The 16,001-nt window shown below is 34.9% G+C and overlaps 1 protein-coding gene across 3 annotated transcripts in view; it reads right to left on the bottom strand.

Moving 5' to 3' along the window:
- PPP4R4 (protein phosphatase 4 regulatory subunit 4) overlaps positions 1 to 16,001 on the bottom strand; it is a 72,991-nt gene that overhangs the window by 22,372 nt on the left and 34,618 nt on the right. For all 3 annotated transcript variants that reach the window (XM_050897625.1, XM_050897624.1, XM_050897626.1), the window contains 6 exons: positions 14,889 to 14,995; positions 12,240 to 12,347; positions 7,576 to 7,697; positions 4,872 to 4,994; positions 2,129 to 2,298; positions 948 to 1,067 (listed from right to left, as the gene is read on the bottom strand). In XM_050897625.1, the coding sequence (XP_050753582.1) occupies positions 948 to 1,067; positions 2,129 to 2,298; positions 4,872 to 4,994; positions 7,576 to 7,697; positions 12,240 to 12,347; positions 14,889 to 14,995 (750 nt within the window). The remainder of the gene's footprint in view (positions 1 to 947; positions 1,068 to 2,128; positions 2,299 to 4,871; positions 4,995 to 7,575; positions 7,698 to 12,239; positions 12,348 to 14,888; positions 14,996 to 16,001) is intronic.

Genomic DNA, 16,001 nt, shown 5'->3' with positions numbered 1-16,001 from the left:
GAATTAGATGCTAATTTTACAATTTCAACAATTACCTTGGATTATCATTCGTTAAGACAAGGCATCAATAGGTAATGAGAACTTGAAATCCATCCATCTTTCTTATACTGGTGGAAATAAAGCCATTTATGCCTCTACTAGCAATTTAAATGCTTTCAGCAAGCTGCTTAACTTACCAATTTCCCCAGCAACAAAATGGGATAAAAGGCTAGCTCGAGGACTGAAACACAAGGATTCTCAGTAAAACACTATGAAAACCTTGAAGATCTTCCTATATGCATTACTACAATCAGGAGAGAGTGTATTTTCATTTCTGGAATTCACCCCATACAGCTAATAATATCTATGCAGTTGTACATTTTTTAACTTTTATGAAAATAATACAGTGGAACTTATGTAAACTGAGTGGAATAATAGGAATACATATGCTTTTACTTCTGCATAAATTTCCAAGTAGTTTCATATTAAACTGAGCATTTAACTTAGATTTGATCCATATAAATATTCTCCACAGAACACCAGCATACACTAGCAAACTGTACAGTTCTAAAGAAGGTTTTCAGGACCAGAAGTTGCAAGTTCCTTTCTCCCATTTGCCTCGTTGTTTTCTAATAGCATTGAAAACCTTCAAATATTGTAATTACTACAATTGCTTATGTTTGTAGTACTAGACCATTGTAAGTTTCTTCCAGCTTTTGCTTCTTAAAAGCTCACCTAGCAGTAGGCTCTTGTAGCCAAATGTCATGCAACTTAAATAGACTAATGTGTGTATATGGGCTATATATAGAGGTTAGAAGGGACTGAACACCTTTGACAAACTAAATCATTTCAGCAAGTTTTCTCAAGTCTTTTTATTTTGGTTGAACAGTCACAAATGTAAGCTTAAAGAAGAAAACAACATAAAATAAAAACATGCAAGTACTAACAAAGAACCGTTGCAGACTTACTTCATAGAAGCTTATGGCCATAGTATATCTGACGGGAACTTCAGGGTCATGACAAAGGCAGAAGAATATAGAATATAGTTCTAAATGGAAGTTCTTTGGATCCACAAAAACAATCATGGCCTGTGGAAAGATAAAGTATTTTATTAACTGTATAGTTAAAGGACCACACTATCAGAGATTATCAGATGAAAACACTGAGTTACAACCAGCAAGACACTTGGGAGATAACAGGTTGTGATTTTAAACAGGAAGTGTGGCATTTTTGTTGGGTGTGTCAAAACACAGGCACCAGACAAATTCTGGAGTTGAGAACTAAACTGGATTTACATATCTTCCAGACATGCTGCAGGCTTTTTTTCTGAAGACATAGATTAAAACCACAAGATCTAAAACCTTAGTTTTATAAATATTGTTAATGTTTCCGTACACTAGTGGAAGTTGCAACTGGAGACTTCAAAAACAAAGAACATTTTAGCAAGCAGCAAAGCAAGCATCTGAATTTCAACATAATTGTGTGTGTACATACCTTGTATTTGCTCAAATAAACCAACAGATGCCTACCTACATACAGGGTGCTTGTCTTTAAAAGGTAGAATAAAAATAACTGTCTATTGGCTCTTGGTACAAATGTATTTTCTTTAAATATAAATGCAGAATGTCAAAATACAAAGTAGATTTACAGAAACATGAGTGCTAAGTTTAAAGACCTCACATAAACTTGAAAAGACTTTCTGTATTCAGGCAGGAACATGACTAAAACATGAATCTAACCATTCAGATTCGATCTTCAACCCCCTAGAATGCCATGACACAGAGCAAATGTGAAAACCTAGCTTTGAGTGGTTTGAAACTGGTGACTCTGTTTCACAGCCATTTTCTCAGAGCCTTTGTGCTAAGGGTTTGGAGAAAATGTGTAGGAAGGAATGAGACCAGTAACCTCTTAGAACAGCACTCTCTCATTCAAAACTTGCGAATAATTTTCTGAGGCTCTGCAAAGACAAATCTTTCTGGTAACTCTTTTGGACAACCTCTACTTTAAGCCATTAACTTGAACTTTCCAGGAGAGAGCTAGAATCTAACAATGCACAATTTGAGAATAACTTCTCTATCACTCATGCAGTCCTATTTAGTGAACTATATGCACAACACAAATTATTTAACCTTAAATTAATGTTACTTACTGGAAAATTGTAAGCACAGTTCTTCCTCACTGAAATATACTTCTTTTCCTGTTCCAGAGTTTGAAGTTGTAGTTGATTATCATTGTGTCCATTTTCCTGCTGTAAACCCAGTGTGGAAAGCTTCTTATAAAATTCTAAAAACCTTAAGTGCTGTTCAGGAGTAAAAATGCCTCAAAAAAAAAAAAAGTTTACTTTCCTCATTACAAATGCTATTAATAATGTCCCAAAACAAATCTCACTTACAAATCTATCAAATACGTCAATTTTTATCCCTCCTCCCCCTCGCCTTGAGTCTAGCAGAGTATCATCAGTACACTTTATACGGAAAAAGTGATTACAGAAAAATGATGGCTAACTATAACAGAGTGAATCTTAATTTCTGTTTACATAATTCTTGAAATACTCAGGACTTTAACTGCAGGATTGTGAATATATTTGTTTGTTCCACTAATACTGGTTTCTTCTTGATTAAACTTTTAGATCTTTATGGAACTCAGTCACATGAAGAATGCATGCCTGCAGAAAGCTGAACAGTTAGGCCATGTTGCTACAGATAATAAAGAGGTATAAGAATAAAATTAGAAAACTCAGAACAAACTGGAATGCAACTAGCAAGATGACTTCAAAAATTACAAGTAATTTTATAAGTACATTAGTAATAACAGAACAATCAAGGAAAGGCTCAGTTTTCTACACGAGAGAGGAAAACTATCAGCGATTGGTACCAAGAAGGTTGAAAAGCTTTTATTTTCTTTCTCAAACCGACTAGTATCATCAGGCTCAGTACAACTAATAACTGTGACAAAGATTCAAGCTTTAAGTAGAGAAGGAACAGGTCAGTGAATACTTAAACATGAGAGGTTTTCAAAACGTGCAGGGTCAGATGTGCTTCATTCCGGTATTCAAAAGTACCTGAAGTACTAGCTGCTGAAATCTTAAATAAGTGAGATATCAGAATGGAAAAGGGCTGAAGTGGTACCGATATTTAATAGCTGGAGAGGGGAAGGACAAGCCATATAATTACAGATCAGTCAGATTAATTTCACGCCTTTGAAAAAATTGGAACAAAAAAAATTTTAAAAAATCTACTTGTAAATACCAAAAAGAAAACAAGAAAACGAGTAGCAGCCAACATGGCAAAAGCAAAACATGTCAAACTGATTCCATTTCCTTCTAGTACTGGATAACAGGACCTGTGAATACAAAAGAGGCAGTAAAGGTTATGTTTTTCACAAGCAAAATACAGGATCAGGAATGAGAGATGAAAAACTATAAAGGTGCTGCAAAACTGCTTGGAAAAACAGTTAAGAGAAAGTTACCCATGGTTCACTGACAAGATGGGCAACTGTATAAAGAAAGGTCTATCCTAGTTCTGGTACTATTCAGTATTTTCATTGGGTTTTTTTATGCTGGATTAGAGACTTCGCTTAGTCAATATTCTGATAACATCAGCCTAGGAGGGAGACTGCACATTCTTCAGAAGATAGAGTTTAAAATGATCTTCAGAAACTGGACGTATGGTCTTAAAACTTTAGACTATTATTCCATTAGGACAGAGGTTAGGTACTGTGCTTAGCCAGATCCGCATCACCTGCACAAGGCCAGGAAAGAGAAAGACTAAGTAGCTGTCAGATTTATTAAAAAAAAAAAAAAAAAAAGAGGCTTCATAGGCTTGAACAAATAATGTCAAACTATTGCAAACTATTGCAAAAAAAAAAAAAAACCACAAAGGCAGTTTTTCATATGGAAAAATGTAAACAGCAATATAGCTTGCAAGACACATGAAGTAACCCTTTCACTTTGTTCAGCTCTCCTAATGCGTAACACTTCAAGAAAAATATGAACTTGTCAGACAGAGTTCAGAGGCAAAGAGAGATCAGCAATTGAAGTCATACAACCTAGAGAAAAGATGACTGGGAAGACATGATAAAAACTGGATGGACTGTCCTAGCTCTATGTTTCTGTAAATAACAGTTTGACACTGTGGAACAGGCCTTTTGAGTTATTTGTAGTGAAGTAACGGTCACTTTCATAGTCTCTAATATGATCATAAAGGATCATTTTAAAGATCTGTAAGAAAGATCAAAGGATTTAAGAGTCTAGGGGGAAATTCTCTATAATGTAAAACCATGATTCTGTGCTGTCCCTCCCCAGGTAATCTCTGTGTAGAGGGTATATGGTGGGCAGAATGATCAAGGAAAGATCTGCTGTGCTCAGGTGAAAACCGCAAAAATTATGGGTACAGATTTGGCCTCAGCTGCAGCTGGGAATCCACATGCCATTAGGTCTCCTTTCTCCCCTGAAGTTCCTTATGGGCTACACTCTGTACTGTGCCTCAAAAAGGATATCAAGCACAGAAGTGAACATACACAGTTAACATCATACTGTGTTTTCAAAGGTTTCTAGTTTCAAAAATTCAGTCATCCACCTCACAAGCTCCAGAATATCCAAGAAGGAATCAAAATGAATCAGTCAAACCAATGAACACAAACCACCATGTTTCCATCTCTGACCCTGTCTAAACATAAAAAACCCAATAAAGAGATGGACACCCAAAGAGGAAATTCACAGAATCCAGTATTTATGCAATAAATTATTTCAGACTTTTACTTCCATATTTCCTTTTCCTAACTATAATTTCATTTGATACATTCAAATCTGGATATTTTCCAAGGGCTTCAAATTCTTCAATCGTCCCTCATTTTTAAGATTTTTTTTTTTTTAAAAGAACATTAAATCATACCATATAATCCATTACACAGTTTCCCTAAATGGAAAGATAAAGAAACTAGGATAGATTCATCTGCTTTGAAGGATTTTTCACAGAATGATTTCACTAAGGGGAGCACAGTGTGACTCCTATCATCTGAAAAACAAAAGAAATTTTTAAAGTTAGCCATTTGTCAACATCTAAAAAAGAGCACAGAGAGTGGATTTCCGTAATAAGTTATGAAAAATCTCATTTAACATGCTCAGGAGTATTTTTGGCAGGCATTCACTGGACGTAGAAAACAAGAGGTATAGAGAATGACGAGCATACTACCATAATACAGGTCCTAAATTTTAATACCTTACCTGTTTTGCTTGTTTGTTTGTTTGTTTTTAGGGAAAAGGCATCCCCCAGTAAAGGATGAGACAGAGAATAAATGAACAGTCACTAATTTCTCCATTCACCAAGAATACAGGGAGAGAAAGAATACTGCAGTACTCCTACAATAAGATTTCCTACAATAGTAGGAATACAGGGAGACCAAGACTGAACATGACCATGACAGTGAAAAGAAAAATCTGGATATGCTGGAAATGAATTTTTTCAACCTACTGAGAAGAAGAGGTTGAAAATCTTTTGGTAAACAATAAATTCACAGAGAAACAAAATAAGGACAGAGGAAAGAAATTAAATCATTTAGAAATTAAAGTCAAATCCAAGCACTCTGCCTCCTTATAAAGGAGTAAATGTTCAAAGAAATTTATGTGTTTTGACTTGTTTTAAATAAAACCATTGTATTTCGAAACATTCAAGTTTTAAAGGGATTAGGATTTTTTAATGGTAGATCAACACCAAAAATTCAGCAAATAATTACGGCTGAAAAAAATATTTAGGTTGACCTGAAGAAATATTTTGATACTGTGGGAAAGAAACCCTAGGATATAATTTTGGGTCGTCTACCCTCAAAAAGTTCATTTTCTAGTTCAGCCATGAAACCAAAAACTACACAAACCAAATTTCTAGAAACACATTCCTTACAAACCTGTAAATAGTCCCCGATTGCTTTCTCTAAGCTTTTTTCAATAGCTAAAAGTAGTAGTTACAGCAATTGGGGGGTGGGGGTGGAGGAGTGAAGCCTGAGAGGTGCAAAGAGAAGCACAAACTTGATAGCATCAATGCAAAGGCTCAATAATTTGAAAATTAACCTACTATCATACTTACTGATATAAGCACTAACTGCTACAAAGTCCATTTATGGTATTCTCCCCAAAACTGTCTTATTTCTTTATGTACTCCTCCATATGGCTTATATGCAATCGTGTATTTTAGTAATTCATCACCAAGTTCCTGTACAGTAAATATTTGCTCCTCACTTATGTATCAGGAAGGAGTAGTAGAGTCAGTAAGATGGGAGTGGGAGTGGGAAATGTGGTGCAAAATACAGAGTTGCTAATGAAGATAAACAACTGAAGAGTTTGGAAAAAGACAGTATAAAGAGCAAAGCGGCAAATAATGAGCAGTGATCAATATAAAATACTTTTTTCATATACACTATAGCAATAATCTATCATGTACTTTGCTGATTTGTATGTTTCCAGTTGTAAAAAAAAAAAAAAAACAGCAGAGAGCACAATTTATACAGAGCCAGAAAACCTGGCTGTTTTTGTCTTCTATATCCCCCTGAAAAAATCTAGACAGAGCAGTTGATTGGAGGACAAGGCACAGTGGTTACCCAGAATGTTCCCCTATACTGGAGCAGTCACAGTAGCTCTCCTTAAAGTTTGCCCCAATCAATGTTAAACTGAACTTGTGATGAGAACCCGAGAGCCATGCATGTAGGTAACCCACCACCACTAAGCCAAAAGAACTGGATACAACAGAGAATTTCTCCTTCCTCACATGAAGACACAGACACTCACCCCTACACCTGGAGAAGCATGAAATATGCATGTTGATCAGAGGAAAGATATAGAGCGCTGAGAAAAATACAAGCATTTACATTTTCTGTTTTAAATACACAATAGCTTTATAAAATACACACACTTTCTCATTGCAAAGAAAAAAGCTTTCAGTGCTATACAGCCACAAGTTTAAAGGGATTTAAATAGCAATTGCTGAAGCTTGGCACCTCTAAAACCGATCAATTGTGCACACTGCAGTTTATGGGACATGAAGAAATATTTTCTGTTCCAAAATTTACAAATGTACTTGCCATATAACACTGGATGTTAAAACCTGCAAGGTTTACTGATACACACACAAATATCACATCATTGCCCCAGTCTGGGTTCTTCAGCTCAGAAGGCAGACTGCAGTCTGTAGTTAGGACTAGCTTTACTTCAGTTAAGAGGCAAAAATTCGTTAACAGCAAAAAAAGCACAAGCAATGGCATCTGTTGAGCTAACATTTTGTATTCTGTGTATTGATAGCATTAAGTAAATACTAACAACCCAATATTCCTATAGTTTATACAGTAATTTTACTCATTCCATTTAGCCACATTACATTAGAAACTTGGAATAAGATAACTGATTTCATGGACAACTGGTTCACCTTCCTTAAAAGTTACTATGTATAAAGCACTGCAAGACATGAAATACATAAAGGATAAAACAATAAACAAAATAAAATCAGAAATGTCTGAAGAATGCAGACAGAACAAAAAGCATTCAAATACATTTATAAAATGCATTAAAGCATTAAGAACTGGGCTAGTAAGCCTAAATTAAATTCTCACCTGCATCAAACATATCGAGCAGATTCACTAATGTCTCAAAAGCTGCAAGGCGTACACTGCTGCCTTCATCTCTTGCCAGTTCTACTAACTCAGGAAGCACCACAGTTTTTGTTAGTTCTGTCCTGCAAAGTGAGGTAAGCAGTCAAGAAAAAACTTGCAATGAAACAATATTGCCACAGCAAAACAGAATTCTTCCTTGAAATACTAATTTAGATTTTTTTGGGTAGTCAAGAAGGAAAAATTGACAAAGTTGTAAGGAAATGAAAATTAAATAAAAACCTTCAGTCAATCTCAGGACTCTTTTCTTTGTCAGCCAAAGAAACATGCAAATTTAAAATGTAAAACTTCATCACTAAAAAAGCATTCAAATTAGCTCAAAATAAATCAGAGAAAATGCAGTCTGAAAAAACTCAAAGGAGTCCAGCTACTTTACTGTGTCACTAAGAAAACTGTTCTGATCAAATATGCAGAAACTGCTCAATGCAATGGTCCAAAGCCAAAACTTATTAAATATGAGTCATGTTGGATTGAAGTGTCTGGGAATCTTACGCTTCAAAGATGAGCTTTCTTTGCAGAGGGAAAGCAACTACTGCTCAGAGAAAACGCAGTTTCCCAACTACTCCAAACCCTAGCTTTTAGGCTTGTTTTAAAGTAGTAAAGAAAGGCTTCTGCTTGTCTCTTTTTGCCTTGGTAATTACTGGCACTGTCTCGTGTGTGACAGTCCTGGCAACTTGAATCTATACATTGGCAGCAGATTGTTGTATTAGGGACTGACTTAGAAATCAGAGTTTAATCAGAGAGGTGACTAAGGAGGAGTGAAATACTCTTGACACAGAAACATTTGCACAGTGAGGTGACTGGCATAAGTAAGATGAAAAGAGATTCACTTCTTGGAGCAAAAATATAGCTTCTGTAGAAGCTACCAACCAGCATGATTTCCCATGTCCCACTGTATAACTGATTCTTGATTGCTTTAAGAGATTAGAAAGATCTTTTCTGCAGCCCTACTATCAACTAGAACTGGGAAGACATACCTAGTATTTCCACTTTTTTTGTCTGTCATGCTCATTTTTTTTATTTGTAGTAGTCAAGATTTCTAGTGTTTGAATTTGTCTGCATTTGAGTTAAGAAGCCCACTTTGTCCTGTTCTCATGTACCAGCTCTTGGTCTGCTCATCAATTAGTGAAAGCTGTTGTAAGCACCACTTCTCAAGAATGGGACCTCAGCCATTTATAACAGCCAGGGATCTGGCCCTCAACATTTATACTGCCCAAAACATAAAACGGCAGGGAAACACTCTGATAAAATTACACTACATGAGTATTAACCAAGATGACAACATCAAAACTATGTTTGACACTTTGAGAGACTGTGTACGAAGAGTTTAGACTCTGTCATTTCAATCACAGTCTTTATTACAGAACCAATCACAACCTCCAGGATGCCAGATTTTTACTGAAATAAAAATGCCCAAAATACCCCTTCCAATCAGACTAAACAAGTAACAGCTATCCCTTTTGTAAATCAATAGGAACAATAATACTTTTAAATTTTATAATCAGCATCCAAGGGATTTGCACCTTACAGAGTTCACTATTGTTACCAGCAAATCAAGATGTAGCTTAACAGTATTCTTCCAAACAGATGATTAATCATTCATATAAAATTATGAGAAAATGACATGATATCATTTAATGGTAACATCACTAAATAGTAAAAATAAGGATTGGGACTGTTGTCACATTATGCCTTCAACATTACCTAATAATGTGCTTATTTTGGTTTATTTAATTGTCTTTATTTTCCTACTACGTATTCATCCTCAACGTGAAACACTGCAATAGTCTACATACCAAAAATACCGACAGTTCACCATTTCTTATGAGTTAAAGCATCTAAACCACTGTGAAGGGACTAGGCAAAAACCTCAGAGAGAACAGTGTATATGGATACATTAATGCTAAAAATAAAAGTTGGGGAAGAAAGAATTAAAGAAAAACATACAGAACGGACTATTAATGTATTTAGCCCTATTAAACCACTATTCAAAGGCTGGGTAAATTGCCAGTAATACTGTCATTTGCCACTGCATAACACCTATCTTGTTTTAGGACTTTCAGCTCCCAGGTATAATAAATGCAATTTAGTTCATTTTAAAGACACTAAACAGAATGAAGAAATTTCTATTTCCTTCCCAAAACGGTCACTTATTAGTATAAGATATAGCCACCTTGTTATGAATGAAAACAACTTCTTTGCTTCTTCTTTCACACTGCTTAGTATACATTGAACTTAAACAGCATTTGGAGGAGGAGTGAGGAAAATGACACAAATGCACACATTTAGTTCTTATTTTAACACCTGGCTGTACATATACCTATCTTAAATGTAAAATAAAACTGCTGAAAGCACATTCATACAGAATCACACAAACTGTGAGTGCTTCCTAAAGGCTACCACCAAAACCATTTTCTGCTACTCAACAGACTGAGCCACAAGGCAAGGAAATCTGTGCAGCTGTACATTTTTAAAACATAAAAAATGTTTCAGTAATATCTGAAAGGAATATTCTCTAACTATATGCATATCCTACATAAGAGTTATTTTACTCAGAATAACATACTTACACTATTTAAAAAAAAAAATTTGCTGTATTATGTGTCACAAATAATTTTCAAAGCCAAATTCATATGATTACTTCTCAGATCTTGACTATAGCAGAGGTTAACTGAGAAGGTTAGAGGAATCCACAGAAATGCAGACAGTATCTCACATAAGACACAAAAAAAATCTCATGGGATCAAGCAATAAATAAGAAAAGAGGAAGGAAGGTGATTCAGATAGACAAGAACATACAGCCTAGGAATGGTCAGGGGAGAGAAGGGTAGGACTACATCCTAAATCAAGACCCAGAAATCAGGGGAAAAGGGGGGGGGGGGGGGGGGGGGGGGGGGGGGCAAAAAAAAAAAGAAATGCTTTACAAATATGTTTCTGTGGATTTCCATTTTGGTGGCATCAAAAATCTTCAAACTAATACGACAGTTAGAACCGTCCCTCCCTTCAAGACTTGGTAGTCATGGAAGAAAAAAACAAACTGGTCACTCCCTGAAGATAAACAGAACCCTCTCTTTCACTCATCTTTAATCTCCCATTAAACAGAATTCAATTTTAAGATACATAAAGATACATGAGATACATGCATACAGTAAAAATAAATGCAAGCTTAAATTATTCAGTAATTCAGTTTAGTAAAATGCATGTTAAATTTCCAGTTTTACAAATATCAGCAATATTGACAAATACTACATTTCTTTTCTGTAATCACATGTTCTTTTAAATTCAAAGCCATTCAATATGGAAAATGTTAAAATTATTTACCGTGCTAACCTATCTTTTGTTATAAAAGAAAATAAGTACAAAAACAAATTAGTAACTTCACTGAGATGAGTAATATTGTGTTTTCACATTATTCACATCCTCTGAACTTTTGCAGAACAAGGACCTTGCAGAAGAGGTGCCTAAAGTACATATATAAAATTATTTTGTATGCAATAAAGACAAGTTTATCTAGGAATCTAGAAATTACTATCCTGCATGACCTTACCAAAACAAAGTTAAATTAAGTACATGGCAGCAATGCTTAGTTCTTGCTGTGAATATTCATTCCCTATATCTAAGTAAGCTAAAACACTGCCTGAACATACACTTTTGCAGTATTCCATGGCCAAGAGGTAAAACGCATGGCTTCAGGAATTTCTGGTGGTTTGGTTTTGTTTGTTTTTTTTAAATAACTCAGAATCTAAACCGCAACATAATTCTCCATTAAAAAAAATAAATCATTCCACAGCCACAGGAGGGTATCTTTTCTACAAACACCAGTACTAACAAACCGAAGTGTGTATTTACTGTATCTTTCAAATTACATTTCAGTTTCAGCCTCATCCTTGAATTTGCTCATAAATTCACAATTTTCAAAGCCAGAGGGACTCTTAAGATCTAATCTATCCCCACTGTGTAACACAGGGCAAGGAACTTTACTTGATAATTTCTTCAAGTCTGTAAGAGAAGTTACTGCTTTTTTTTTTTATTTCCTGACACAGTAACAGGTGTACAGATCTGGAATTTTAAAATATTTGTTCACTCAGAGACCAATCATGTGTGGGTGGTTAACATGTTCTATTTATTAAAATAAAAGTTCCAGACTTTTTCTATTCCTATATTTGCAATATTGAAGGTCTTCAAGCTCAGAGTAAAAGTTGATACTGAACTGAAATTTGCTTACAAACACATTTAGCATCCTTTCGCAAAAAACTGCACAGTAATTATCAGAAACTGCTAATACTTGCCATAATCCTCTTCCATTTTTAAATAAGCCCAATGACATCAATGGATAATTGGGATGATTTCAAGAAGCTATAGATGAACTCATTATTTACAAAAAACTGTTGTTTGCATGGTTCAGCAATTTTACTATCAGAGAGAAACAAAAATCTGAAAACGGAAGAGAGCCAACTGCCAACAGCCAAGAACACATCTGTACACTCCAAATTCATTATTGAGTATGCATGAATTAAGTTAGAAATCTTAAAAGGAGTTTTTAGGTTACCATTAAATATTTTAGAGAAAGATTTTGCGTTTAAAGAAGTTTTGCAAGTTGTACTCACCCTATTCCTTGAGCTATATGTTCCAGTTGCCGACACATGCAAGTTCTCACTTCATATTCCACATCCTGGCACAGTGATTTTACCAATGGAAGAATCTCTCTTTTAATACTAAAAATGTGAACATTTTTTATTAATATACAGAACAAGAATATATAAAATCCACTATGTAGTACTCAAATTTTACCCAATAACACTTCTAATGGCAATTTTTTTTTTTTAAACTGATTTATCACACATGGTAACTGATTTTTCTGAGAATATGCAATCATAAAAGAATACTGTACATCAGACACAAATATGTACTATAAAAAAACAGAAAAAGGACTATTTACAGTCATTATAATTTGCTCATATTTCATCTATTTTTTTTTTAAACTACAAAAATAGTAGGTAGGCGTAGAGATGCTGTCCTCATTTAGTAACCATCTTCAGTACAATTTTCGAACAGACACTGGAAGAATACAAAGAATTATATAAATGGAAGTACAAATCCCAGTCTCTAATACCTCACCTTTGGTATGCATGTATCACCAAAGAGATACTTGCGAAGAAAGTAGGAAAAGAATTTAAGAGTAAAAGCTTCAGTACTGCAATGCCTTTAAGCAAGTAGACCCAAGTATTCGTGTTAAATCAATGGCAGATACAAAATAACTATTTTGAATTCTGTTTAGTAAAAACACATACTACAACTTGGCAGAATCAGCCATTGTGTTTCCTTTCACTGCCCAAGATGCTGTCATGAGTATTCATAAAATATCTCTATCCAAATCCTTATGTTGTTGCAAAACTCAAGAGAAATAATATGAAGACACAGACAAGCAAATTTTCAAGCCAGCTTGCACAGCCTCCACTCATTCCCATGAAAATTAATTTACTACTTACAGCAAAATTTGGCCTCAAGTTTCAAAAATTGTACAAAGTCTTGGGAGTTTGGCATTTTAGAATACTCTGAAGTAGGGACTACTTCCAAAAAAGACTTGTTTTTAACTAGCTGTTGGAACAGAGGGTAGAAAAACTAATGTTCTGTTCCAAGGTCGGGACTTTTCCAATACTCTATAAAATAACCTGGGAGTCATGTGAAATACAAAAGAAAAGTTTTTAATTATAGTATAAATCTTATGAGGAAAAATGGTGCCGTTCTGAAGAAGAATGTGCTTATATACTGCCGGCTCCTAAGGCCAGACACGTCTCCTGAGCCTATACCAACACGCCTCCTGCAAGGGGAATGAGAGTGTGTCATGAATCTTACTGAGTCTGCCCCATTCTAAACCTGTGGATCAAGGGCTCTTTTCAGCCCTCTGAACTGCACTCAGAGCCCTCTACCAGAGGATCAATATGTCCCAGAAAATTCTCAGCCATCTTCTTAAGATGTAGCTTCTGTACAGACATGGTGCTACTATCTGTTCACTGAAATGAGGGGTTTCCTACTTCTGAACAGCAAAGAATCATATTAAAGAAACCCAACAAAAGAAGGTATGATTATCTGAACTTATTATGGCTAACAATATTATAATTTCTCAGAAGATTCCAAGTAATCTGGAAAGTCACTTTATTTTCATGAGAATGTAACATCAGATAAATAAAAGCAATTGTGATTCTGCCAGAATTCTACAAATTTTGAAGATAAAGATTTGAAGGCTTTGGTAACATTCTCAAAAAATACTATTTACCATGCTCATTAACTTTTGCCTGTCCAACAAGTGTAGTCTACTTAGCAAATGAAGGTGTAGATAGCTTCCTTTTGGTTGCTTTTAGTTCTTTTTTATTGAAGAAAAAATAATAATTTAAAGAAATTTATTCCTGAATGTCTTGTCATATGGTCCTCTTGTTCATCTTTTCTGTTATGCTGAACTCTTGCATTTTGGGGCAGATCAAAATCATTATTAGAGCGGACTTCCTCAGCTAGACGTGGTTTCTGTGCATTTAGTAGTCCTCAGTGGATTTCTTTTGTAATGCAAAATCACATGTGGCCAATTGCCTGGATAGGAAACACATTTGGTGAAATGGTCCTACTATCATGAGACTGGATAAACTGCCCAAGGAATGTACCATACCAACTGCTTTGGGCAGATAAGTTATTCGGATTTACTTTCATCATTGCTTCCCTCTTCTGCACCACTGTCCAAATCCACAGACACTGAATCTAAGAGCTGGATAATATCAGGCAACACGAGTGGCTCCTGATACATCTCCATATAATTAGGGATAAAAAAAAAAAAAAAAATATATCTACATGTTAAATTTGGTTAGACAAATAAAAAGTTAGGAACAGGATTCTTCTCTTTATGACAAGAAACTCTAAGGTGATGAAGTTGTGTTTTGTCTCTGTATACTGCAGAGAAATCCACTGTTTGGCTTATTTCCTAGTAAGAAAAACTATATGGTAGAATGGCATGAAAATGGTACCCATTTGAACCTGTGGAAGAACATACAAACTGAAGTTATAAACTGATAAACATCAGCAAGTCTGAATATGCTAGTTATATAATGAACATTTTTTTATTAATTAATACCCAGATAAAGGGATCTGTAAAAAGAAAGCATTTAATTTTTGCAATAAAGTCTACTTTTCTTGTAGTAATTTTCGCCCACTAACAAAGAAATACTGGTATATACTGTGGAATGAAAACATATGTACAGTCTACTTACATATGAGCTTCAAATTTGTTAGCTAATTTTCCCATGATTTTACAACTAACTAAGCGGGACTGAAGTGTTTGAGAAAGTTGTGCTTTGGAAACAAGTGGATTCAGGATCTATATGAAAGAAAAAAGAAGAAATATGAACAGAAGCAATGTGAGCAGTAAATAATGTATTCCTCTTAAAAAAAAATCTAGAAAAACATATCCCAAATGTCATCTACCCCTTTCACAGAATTAATCAGTACTAACAATAATGATGCCTATGTACATTAATAGTCTATTGGAAACCTCTATTTAATATTCAGTGCTAATTATAGCATATTAAACCCATATCTTGGCCCAAATAGCAGTTTATGATTCACATCACAGCCACAGTTTTACATCTTTCTACTTGTGTCTTTACTGTGAGACTAAGTTGTATATGAATATTTATAGATATTAGCTGGTAATTTTCAGAAAAGTTGTTAAATATGTTCCTGCACAAGAAAAAAAAAAATGCAGAAAAAGGAAAAGGAAGTCTCTCTGAGGTTCTTTCTCATAAGTTTTCCCAGGAAACACCTCTTTTGATGTAAAGTTTTGAGGCAATGACCCCTCTCGATTATGCATACTTTGGGGATCTGTAGGGAAGAGGTTTCATTTCCACACAAATGCAGAAAACCTGCATCTTTATTGGAGCTCTGCTGTCATTTGTTGGATCACATCTATGGTGCCAGAAACAAAGTAAGAAAGGCCTGCAGAACACCATATTTAGATATATTATTTTTTGTCCAGAAATAATCACAGAAATCCAGGTGCCAGGCCAAGAGGAACATTACAAAGAGGTATCTCCTGTAGTCTGCCACAGTTCCTCACTCAATCTCTTTGGCAGAGCTCCACAAAAGGATAATATACAGGACAGGAAAGTCCAAAAATATTCTAAAAGCATTTTTCTCCTCCTCTTACCAGATGAAATTTTGAGGTGAGAGAATCTTACCACTGTAAGGACAAACAGATCACCCAGACTAGAATTAGTACATAAGGTATGACTCTAACTATAACACTGCACAAAGAAACATATCATTAGTTATCTACAAAACTGTATACTACTTATTTGGTCTTTGAACTATGACAGCAAACAGAC

Source organism: Gymnogyps californianus, chromosome 5 (assembly GCF_018139145.2).
Source record: "Gymnogyps californianus isolate 813 chromosome 5, ASM1813914v2, whole genome shotgun sequence".
Lineage (NCBI taxonomy): Eukaryota > Metazoa > Chordata > Aves > Accipitriformes > Cathartidae > Gymnogyps > Gymnogyps californianus.
The sequence above is the reverse complement of the archived record's forward strand: the minus strand, read 5'-3'. Positions and strand labels throughout refer to the sequence as shown.